At 49.6% G+C, this 11,178-nt stretch overlaps 1 protein-coding gene across 1 annotated transcript in view; it reads left to right on the top strand.

Annotated features, from left to right (window-relative positions):
• Positions 1-11,178, top strand: part of KCNN3 (potassium channel, calcium activated intermediate/small conductance subfamily N alpha, member 3) — a 61,694-nt gene that overhangs the window by 31,319 nt on the left and 19,197 nt on the right. The window contains exon 3 of the mRNA XM_012733255.1: positions 8,536-8,677. Coding sequence (XP_012588709.1) covers positions 8,536-8,677 — 142 coding nt within the window. The remainder of the gene's footprint in view (positions 1-8,535; positions 8,678-11,178) is intronic.

Genomic DNA, 11,178 nt, shown 5'->3' with positions numbered 1-11,178 from the left:
ACTTCCTGCCTCCTGTTTTTCTGTTCCAGCACCCATGGCTCATTCTTTGTTTCCACACAACAGTGTGCATATGATTCTGTGGGGGAGGTGGGGAGGTCTGTCCAGGCAAAGGACCCAACACAAACAAGACCCAGGATAAATGGCTAAAACCTTCAAATCTCTAAGATCTGTGTGGAAAGAGTTGGGTCATAGCTGATGTCAAGAAGCTGTGTTCGTACTAATAGTGAGAGCTGACTCTAAGTCCAAGGAATTTGGTAGCTATTTTTTTTTTCTCAGTTGAATTTTTTTAATTTTTTATAATCTTTTGATTAAGGTAACATTGGCTTACAACACTGTATATGATTCAGGAATTTAGGATTCTTTTTATTATTATTTTTATTTTTATTGGTAGCTATTTTAATAAAAGTTTATCTGCTGAAGAGAACTGAAATCTCCTTAATGGGCTTTACCGAATTACTGATGTGAACCTCACACTAGGGGACAGGAGAAGCAGCAGTCAGGCCATATTCATGCCACATGTTTATTGAACACTATTATGTGTTAGAAAAGATAACAAAGAGAGCTGTAATGCAACTCTTGGAACAGAATAGAGAATCCCAAAATAACACCTATTCTGCTTAGAATATATATGACAGGGGCAACATTTAGAGTCAATGAGATTAAGAGGATGGACTGCTCATTTAATGGGCCTAGGAGAATTGGTTATCCATATGAAAAAAAAAAATCATGTCCCTACCTCACACCTTACACAAGATCGATTCCAGCTGACTTCAAAGTGAAAGGCAGCATTTAAAATTATTTAAAAGAGGCCCTCCCTGGTGACGCAGCAGGTTAAAGCACTACACTAAGAGGCTTAGGCCAATTCCGCGTGAGTTCCATCCCCGCCTGCCCCAGAGGAGATCCACATGGCCCGGCAGACCTCTCCTGACCCGCCCGCTGCTCCCCTCAGCAGTGTACTTCATTCATCTGCCTGTTCTGCTCCCCACTCTGTTCCTGGTGAATCCTCTCACCCTCTGCATCTCTGGTCTGTATCCCAGTTCTGTATGAATAAATAAATAAATCTTTAAAAAATACATTTCACAGAAAGTCTTAAATCTATAGGCAGGAAGGGATTTCTTTAAAAATCATGCAAGTTATTAATTATAAATGAAAAATTCAACATCAGTAAAATTTAAACTGTCTGCTCGTGAAATATATGATAAACAAAGTAAGTAAGAGACCAGTCACAAACCAAAGATCTTTGCAACACACTGACAAGAGTCTTCCTATCTAGAATATATAAAGAAGGCTAACAGACAAAATCAGAACAATGGTAAAATAGGCAAAAGTCATGAATGATATTTTACAGAAGAGGAAACATGAATAACCCATAAACATATGAGGAATACTCTGCTTTTATCAAAGAAGTAAAAGCATGATATTTATCCACTAGTTGGCACAAGTGAATGTCCGATGATGAGAGTTGATGAAGACCTGGAGCAGGAGGCATTCCTCTCTGCTGAGGGGAAACCTCACAGTGCTGCCATTCTGGAAAACAATTTAGTATTTTCTAATAAAATTAAATGTGAATAGATCCTACAAACCCAGCAGATCCACTTGTAGTTATATGTCCTAGAGAAACACTTATGCAATATAGCAATAGCTATTATTAAGAATGTTTATAGCAATAGTTTTTGCTCCTGAGAGGAAAACCCTGACAATCTAAATATCCTCATCTATATATCATCCACATATCAATGAATCAATGATATATTCACCTGATAAAACACAGTACATGAATGAAAATACACTCAAGCTACATATGTCAGCATTATGTTGAGCGGAAAAAACAATTCATTGTATTAGTTATCTATTGCTTCCTGACAATTTGCCCCATAACTTGGCAACTTAAAACAACAAACATTTATGATCTCACAGTTGCTGGGGTCAGCTATTCCAGGCAGCTTAAGTGGGACCTCAGGCTCGAGGTCTCTCATGAGATTGTAGATGTCTACAATCTACTGTCTACTGGCAGCCAGTGCTGTGGTCTCACCTCAAGTTTCTACCTCTGGGCATCTGCCTCCTGGCTCACTCACATGGGGTAGAGGCTGTGGTCCCTTGCCTAATGGGCCCTTCCCCAGGGTGGTCCTGGTATGGCCAGTGGCTTCTTCTGAGGGTGAGAGGGTGATCCAAAAGAGAACAAGCCACAGGTCACCCAAGACAGGAAGCCACAGCCTTCATAGAACCCACCCTGAGAGGCGATATTCCCTCCCCTTGCCACATTCTGTTTGTCAGAAACCAGTGCTAGAGCCAGCCCACCCTCGAAAGAAGAGGATTATGCAAGTATGTGAACTGGCCAGGAGGACAAGGAATATTGAGGACCATTTTAGACGCTGCCTACTTCACTCTTGTAGTGAGATTTCATTTTGATTAAGCTCGGCAAAATTAAATTCTATATTGTCTCAGCATGCATACCAATAGGGAAGCAAACCAAGAAAAACAAGCGCAAGATAAATATGAAATTCAGGCCATTGGTTACCCCTGGGGTTGATGGGAGAACTGAGAGTGGAGAGGACACACGTGCAGACCCGCAGCCCTGGGTTGTGTGTTCACGCACACTTTGACTTTCTGTTATGTGTATTTTTTCTTTTTTCTCTTCGGTTTGGTTTTGTGTCTGATATTATGGAAGTTCAGTATGCATCATTTTAGAGTCCATTGTCTCTGGAATGTGTGTCCTCCACCAGTTCTTCAGATTTTTACCCTGCTCGAGAGGAAATGAGTTTCACCTCCCGCTAACTCATTGAGGTCCTCACCTTCACGTCCCTAAATCACGTGACTGTTGATGCTCTGGTTGGAGTATTATTTATCCCCTTCCTTTACGCAGCTCCCTGTCCCCAGCTTGTCATAATTATATCATAATTTTGGGTAGATCTGTCATCAGTGTTTACATTACTCAGTCCACACTAATTTGATTCTCTTCACAGCTGAGCTGGGAGTGAAGTGCCATACCTTTTCCTTTCTTGCAGAACTTTTTGTTCTTCTTGTTTAATTGCCATGTTTGTTCATTTACTCAGGTTTTAGGCATTTATCACCAATTCAGCTCTAATCTGAGCCGTTTCCTGAGCCTCTCAGGATGTTTAGGCTCGTCAGATTTTCTGTCAATTCTGTCCTCTTGAAGGGACAGTCCTGAGCCTCGGCCTGCTCCAGTCAGGTGGTTCACCTTCACCCTGAGCCCAGCAACCCCAAGGGTCTCCCCAGCCCAGACCCTGGGCCTCGGTCCTCTGCCATCGCCAGTCTCCGGCATCACAAGTCTTCCCTCTTCTTGGCTGTCTCCTTTATCAGGAGAAGCACAGCCTCCTGCAGCCTTCTGAGAAGGGACACAGAAGAGGTGCCCCTTTGGGAGCCATGCGTGTCTCAGAATGTCTTCAGGCCACCCACAATTTAGCTCATACCTTGACTGGCTCGGAATTCTGCTCTCCCTGGTTTAGAATTCTGGTTCGGAGACCACTGCCTTCAGAAGTTTGCAGGCTGTGTTCTGTGGCCTTCTCGCTTCCATTGTTGCTGGGCCAGTCCGAAGCTCATCTGCTTCTGATTCTTTGTGTTTGGCACCTCGCAGCCTCCTCTCCCTCCTCCTCCTCTTTTCCTGCCCGGCCCTCTGTCTCTCCCCCTCCCCCTCTTCTTCCTTCTGGCCTCCTCCTCCTTCCCCTCCCCCTCCTGCTCTTTCTCTCATTTCTCCTCCTCTTCCCTCCCCTGCTTTCTTTTCCTCCTCCTCTTTCTCCTTCCCCTCCTCTTCCCCTACCTCTCCTCCTTCACCCCCTTCCCCGGAGTTCTGAAACTTCCCAGTAATATTTCTTTTCTTTCATCCACTGTGCTGGGAACAGTGGGGACTTGTATTTCTCTCAGTCCAAGGAAACGTTTTTTTAGTGATTACTATAATGGTTATTTCTTTTCTTCTCCATTTTTTCTAATTCTCTTTCTGAAACTATTATTATGTGAATCGGCAGAGTAACTCACCAATTTCCTCTCCTCTTGTTGCATTCTCTGTCTTTTTCTGCCTTTTGGGAGATTTCCTCAATTTACCTTTCTGCCTTCAAGGGAGACTCTTGGTAGAGCATGCCGTTCTTGTCTCATGGGTCTAGTGCCTTATTTTCTCTCTTACAATGTTAAATATAGCATTTTGTTCAAGAGCTCTTTTCTGTGAATGGTCTATATTTGATCCACAGTTCTTTTTTCTTTGTTTAATTGACTGATTTAGTCAGTGTCTTTAATGTTAGACTTTCCACAGGTGCCTGGGATTCCTGGTTGTCTGCTTATTTTTAAAAGCAAGGGACCAAGGGCCCTCCCTGTTGAAAGCGCAGCACTGTGAAGGTAGCCCCAGCCTCTGCAACACCAAGTTCAATTCCCGGCCATGGAGGTGACCTACATGGCACAGCAGACCTCTCCTATCTCATCCACTGCTTCCCTCAGCAGTGTATTTCAGTACATCTGCCTGTTCTGCTCCCCACTGTGTCTCTGATGAATCCTCTCACCCCCACCCCTCTGGCCTGTACCCCTTGTATTCATAAATAAATAAATCTTTAGGAAAAAAAATAAATGAAAGCAAAGGACTGGAACTGTTAATTATAGAGGGATTGAGGAAAGAACAAAAGTAATCCACCTTTCCCCCCAATCATACCACCACTCCGATCTGTCACTATTTCCTAATATTAAAAAAGTGAACTAAGAAAACATAGTCCACACCCTAATGACACATTAAAAATTACCCTCAAAAACCCCACACCTTTTCCAATTCTTTAGCCATTAAAGAAAATCTTGGAACCACATTCCCCCCAAAATTCTCTAATGTAAAAAATAGCATGAGATTAGTACGTGGATCTGTGACAAGTGTAAGCCACTCTAAAATTGTGAATGGCTTTGGAAACACATTCTCTCTGCTCTGCACTCCCACAGTCCTGAATCACCAGCCCGGCTCACATCACTTCCTGCCTGGTGAGGCTCACGCATGTCTTATCTCCATGACGATGCTCCAAGCCTCTGGCAAGTTGAGGGCCTATCCAGGTCTTCGCAGCATGTTCCATAGCCCCCCCAGAAAGGATCAGCCAAGTGACTGAAGTGACAGAATGATATTCTTACAATTGCTTTTCCTCTCCTCAGCAGACACTGCACCCATAATCTTGCAGCAGAAGTCTGTAGCCCACTCCTCCAGGGAGAGCTGGCTACTCAGCACAGGCCTGAAGCTGGGTCTTGCCCACCCTCCCAGCTGGAAAGCAGCACTTGGAATTGGGGACTGAGGTGGCCTGAGGGCCTGGTAGGGCCCAGGGCTGGGGGAATGGGATGGGAAGGGCATGTCAGAGTAGGCTGGGGCTGACACTGGGGCAGGGCAGGCCACATCCCACCCTGGGGGTCAGAGTCAGGCACTGCCTGCTTGTGCTGTGTACAGTTAGACAGCACACAGAGGCTACCCCCGAGCAGCAAGGCTGACTGCAAGGAACAGCCCTTCACAATGCCCTCCCTCAGTGCCACTGGGGAGCCAGAGGTCGTGGGAAGGAAGGGTCAGGTCTTCCACCAGCAGAGTTTTGGGGAGGAGCTACCTGCTCCCCTGGGGTGCAGATAGCTATGAAAACACTATTGCAGTTCGGGGACTCAAGTGGGGCTGGACAGGCACCAGCGATGTGCTTTCTGGGCCAGGCTCAGGTAGATGACCAGGGCTGCTGCCTGTACCTCCCTCCTGATTCTATACTCTGCACCTACCTTCCAGCCCACTTCCATTCATTCCATCTTCTGAAATATCTTGCCAACCACCTGCAGACCTCTGTTCCAAGCAGGCTGTGCATCTTGTCGTTCCTCCATTCAAGAACATTCCATGACCTTTGGAACCAAATCCAAACCTCTTATCCTGGAATCCAAAGCCTTCCAGTGTCAGGCTTCCTGGTCTCTGAAGCTAAGTCATGTGCTGTTAGAGTCCAGGTACACTCCTCTCAGTACAACTGCTTCCCAACCCCTGAGGGGCACGATGCTCACCCACCTCTCTGATGCCTGAGGGAGTGGCAGAGGGAGCATGGACTCTGCTTCCACCTTCTCCTGTGTGTCCTCAGGCAAGTCACTTAATGTCTCTGTGCTTCCAGTCGCTTGCCTGTAAAATGCTGATAGGACATTGTGAGAATCAGAGTGTTTGGACCAGAAACAGCCACGTGTGGCGGGGCTCTGTAGTTCTCCACCGGCCCTGCAGTAAAATATGCTCTCGTGTTCCTTGACTCCGTGCCTCCATCTCCATCCTGGTAGCAGAACAGCTGCCTCCTGCTGGGCCTAACCCCAGGGCACCTGGACTTGCAGCTTTCCATGCACATTGAAGGGGACGGAAGGTAACATGTGCCACTTGCCCAGACCCTGTGGGGGCATGGAGGGCACTGAAGATAGCAGCTAGTGCTGTCTGTGGGGTCCAGGTGCCACATCCAGTCTCAAGCAGGTCACTTGTTCTAATTCTATAAATCCCACTGGTAATGCAACTCTGGGAATTAAGATTCCGAAATGGGGTCCTCCCTGGTGGCACAGCAGGTTGGGGTGCAGCAGGTTGGGGCGCAGCACTGGAGGCTGGCTGCAGCCGCTTCAGTGCCAGTTCGATCCCTGCCCCAGAGCTGACCCACATGGCTCGGCAGCCCTCTCCTGACCCCCCGCTGCTTCCCTCAGCAGTTTGTCCTTCTGCCTGTTCTGCTCCCCACTCTGTCTCTGGTGAATCCTCTTGCTGCACCTGCACTTCTGGCCTGTACCCCAGTTATATTTAAAATAATAATAATAATAAAAGATTCTGAAATGGCTTTATGCTCCCTGCAGCCCAGGGGGTTTGGTGTCCCCGCTCAGCCTCACCTTTCCTATTCCTACCCAGTGGCCTCCAAGAAGCTTGAGGAGTAACATCCCTGCAGGATAAACTGCAGAGGCCCTTTTACATCATTTGGGCCGAGCTCATTAGAGAGAATCTTGAGGCAACATTCACCTTCCCCCTCAACCCACTGCAGCCCTCCAGCCCCCACCCACTCCAGGAAGGTGCCAGTCTTTGGGACCCCTCCTCCCCTTTGTTTCCCTCTCTGGAGTCCAACTCTGGGCCTCGTGCTGCATGGAACACCCTTGCCCCAGGCCTGCCTGGGAAGCTCACACCTCTGACTAACCATCTACTTTTGAGTCAAGGTCATTGCCTGCCCCTCCTGTCTCCATAGCTCTTTGCCTACCTGCTTGCAGCCCTTTGCCCACCTGCTTGCAGCCCTTCTGCAAATGTCTGCATCTTGCACACCTTCTCCCCTGAGCTGAGAGCCCTGAGATTCTGGTGGCCAGGAGCACACCAGCGCACTCCCAGGGACATGTCTGAGGGACAAGTCGTGGAGCAGGTTTACAAGGCAAGACTCTGCTGCCCAGTACAGATTTCTTGCTTTTTATTAGCAGTAATGAACAAGCATGATGGATGAAGTGACAATGGCAGGAGGAACAGGGTCCAGGGAGACAAAAGAATCAACTTTATGGGAGCAGGTTCCAGGGGAGACAAAGGGTAATCAATTTTTAGGGGGAACAGGAGAGGACATGTCAGCCCTGTATACAGGGAGAACTTTCTGTGCGGGTTCTTGGTGTCATTTCTGAGCTACTCCCAAGCCACCTCAGACCATGGCCACAAGTCAGTCAAAGGCTACCTAGGCGTCCCCAGCCGCCTAGTGATATGGACCATTGTCTAAAGGCAGTGACGCAGGAGCGTCTTATCCAAATCCTACTAACACCGGGGCGCACAGAGAGGCCACACACGCAGGTGCAGAGGCCCCAAGCAGTAGAGAGGCCACATGAGGTCAGGGGCTGAGTCCTCCTGTTTCGTGTTTCAGCCTGGCACGGAGCCCTGCACACAAGGGCTTCGTGATGGGGGATGAAGGGAAGAAGAGGGTGGGGTGGGATGGGCCTTGGGCAGAGGGAATGGTGGCGATATGTCTCCGACTGGCTCTTCTCAGGGTGAGAGAGCCACGGGCCTCCGCCCAGCTCGGGAAAGGAGGCTGAGACCCTCGCCTCCCTTAGAAACGGCTCCCTCCGGCCCTAGCTTCTGCAGCCCTCCAGCCCCCACCCACTCGGGGAAGGTGCCAGTCTTTGGGATCCATGAACCTTCTTCCAGGAAATTGCTAAATGTGCTTGGTGATTTTTTCTGACATTTTCCCTGTTTGTGAGCTTGTGATTTCAGATTAATCACATCCATATACATTGTGACTGTCGACTTGGAAGGGGAAATCTAAATTTTATTACTGCATGATTTCATCCAAAGCTATTTTACCAACACCAAAAGGATGGCTCCAGTATGGCATAAATCATGACAAAACATTTACCTCTGGGACCCAGCTGATGGAGGGGGCGAAGGGGTGCTGTGGAGCCGCAAGCGGTAACTGGGTGCACAGGGTCTCAGCAACTGGGATCTGAGTGCCACCAGGCTGTGTCTGCCTGAGCAGATGGCGTTTCCTTCCCCTCCAGGTTTGCCTGAAGCCTGCACCGCAGCCACAGAGATGCCTCAACTAACTCCTGTCTTCCCCTTGGCAGGTACCATGACCAGCAGGATGTAACTAGTAACTTTCTGGGTGCCATGTGGCTCATCTCCATCACATTCCTTTCCATTGGTTATGGAGACATGGTGCCTCACACGTACTGTGGGAAAGGTGTCTGTCTCCTCACGGGCATCATGGTGAGTACCTGCCCCTGCCTGTCGCCCTGCCCCCTCCGCGCAAGGAGTAGAGACCCCGGTAGTGAGCCCGGAGGGGCCTTCCTCGTCAGGAGTGGGGCCAGCTGCGGGTTGACAGCCTGTGTGCTGTCCCTGCACAGAGGCCCCGGGCCCTGGGCCCCACATCCAGAACAGTTTAGCCAGAACTCCTGGAGGCAGGGCCTGGGAAGAACACTGAAGCGGCCTCGAGACCGTGGCCTGGGATGGCTTGGCCACCGGTTTGGGTCCTGTTTGACGACATGGCTGGGCCAGCTCCGACTTCTTCAGACTTCAGCTTTCACACCTGCTTGCTGAGGTTCTGGGCTTCCCAGCTTGCCGGGCTAAGCCAGCCCCTCCCACCCCCACCCCCCACTGGGTGCCCGGCCACCCTGCATCTCTTTAAGGTATATTTCTCCCATCTGTTAGCCAGGCCACCTACATTGGCCCACTCTTGCCCAACTCTGCTCAGTGCCTGGGAGGGCTGTGGAGGCCAAGTTCCCTCCGCCATCCTACTTTCTCTGTGTATTTGGCCTGTGGACCTCAGCCTCCTCCGGACAATTGGGAGTGGATGCTTCTCTGCCCTCCTCACTGGTTGGTGGTGAGGATCGTGTGGGCAGAGATCTCTTCCCTGACCTCAGTGCGTCTTCACCTGTCAGTTTCCAGAGAGGGTACTGAATCTCACCCCTGAAATACCCAGGCGGCAAGTTGGGGTGTGAGTAGCTGGACAGAACGGTTGCGGGTCTCCATGGTGGGGCACTACAGCGCTCCCAGGGGAGCCCTTTTGACACCCCTGTTATGCTTCCATGAAAATTCTCCCTTTCTGTGTGCCCAAAGATGTCACACGTACCCCTGTTTCTCCAGGGAAGGGAAAAAGAGAGCACCATCTGCAGAGGAAAGGTCATTAACTCCTCAGCAGCAGGGGACTGCCTCCCTCCCAGCCGCCGCCACCTGCTGGCCTCCTGGGACTGACCTCAGTGCCACGGCAGCCAGACTCAGACCAGCCAGCGCCTGGGCGGAGGCCAGTGAGCAGGAGGGGTCCGGAGCTGCTGTGTCAGGGCCAGGCACCGTTCTTACCCTATTCAACTAAAATCCAGGGCATGTTAGCAGGCCAGGTCTGAACTAGCAGTTAATGGCTTGGGCTTAGCACCGGGCTGGGGATAAATCACGGATAAGTGTAAGGCCTTAGAACAAACACTCCCAATGGTTAGTAGGAGTCTGTCTGGCGCCACTCCAACTGTCACCAGGAAACCAGGGAACGATGATTCTTCCTTCCAGAAAGGAATGGTACCGCTGCCCAAAGACCAAAGCCTTCCTGTCTTCCAGCCGCTCCTAGGGGCTCTTGGGGGTGGGCTTCGTGCCTGGGAGCAGGCTTCACTGGCAGGCTGGCCCTGCTCCAGTCTGCCAATAGGTGGATGGGTCCTGCTGGGAGCCTCTGTTATTTTTAAATACCAGCCATTCTTCCTCTCAGCATGGAGCTGTGCCCATCCAAGAAGCTGCCCATGGCTACCTCCCTGGTCCCCTCACAGCTCCCCCCACCTGCCTTCTCTGAAGGGGGGCAGGCAGGACCCCAGGGCTGGCCCTGCCTTCTCCTTGGGCTATGATTTCCTGCACTGTCTTTTGCTCCTGAGTCTATAGCAGCTTCTTGGGATGGAGTGTTTTGCTCCTTGTGGAGAGAGGTGTGATCAAAGCAGAAAGAACAAAGAGATAAGGAGGACCCTTTCACCGCTTTCATATTAAAGATAAGGCACATGCCTTTCATCTCCTTTTGCACAAAACCCTGCTGCATAAAGTGCATACTTCTCTATAGACAGGAACAGGGAGGTTCCCCTCTCTTCATTGTCAGTGTTTTTAGTCAAATTAAAGTCAGTTGCCTCACTCTGGGGTCAACCACAGTGAGGAACCCCAGTGGCATTTTACTAACAAATGTGACTTTTCTAGCTGAGTCACTCCTTCCTCAGTATTTGCGTTGCTGAGACTGCTTCCCTCCCCTCCCCCTGCCTCCAAAGGCTGTGCACATCTCCAGATTATTATTGCAAGTGCCTTTACTCAAGGTAGGGCTTCCTGTTTGGTTACCATGGACACCATGCAGTCCAAGGCAAGGCCTGCTCAGGAAGGGAAAGGAAGGATTTGTGTGTGCGGCTGTAAATAGTCTTAATCATTGTTTTCTCTCAGCAATCCCAGTAACAGTGTAATTATCAACCATTAAGCAGGGTATATAATTGTCTGAACAACTTGACATTGTTGGCACAGACCTGGTGTGTTTGAGAGATTTCACCCACCAAAGCAGATATATCAGAGTCCAGCATCTTTCCATTAAAGACGTGTGCAGTTAGAAGGCAGAGAGAGAGCTGTCGCTAGTTAGTGGCCAGAAGCCGAGATGACAAGGAGACGTTGGCTGTGCCTTGGCTGCCTTCTTTTTGCTTCTGCAGGCATCTGAAAGACATTGGGCACCACCTTGGCTTGGCAGGAACCCCATTTCATATAGC

This window comes from Condylura cristata, unplaced genomic scaffold (assembly GCF_000260355.1).
Source record: "Condylura cristata isolate star-nosed mole 26May11 unplaced genomic scaffold, ConCri1.0 scaffold00040, whole genome shotgun sequence".
NCBI lineage: Eukaryota > Metazoa > Chordata > Mammalia > Eulipotyphla > Talpidae > Condylura > Condylura cristata.
Note: the sequence above shows the minus strand (reverse complement) of the source record. Positions and strands in the feature narration are given on the sequence as shown.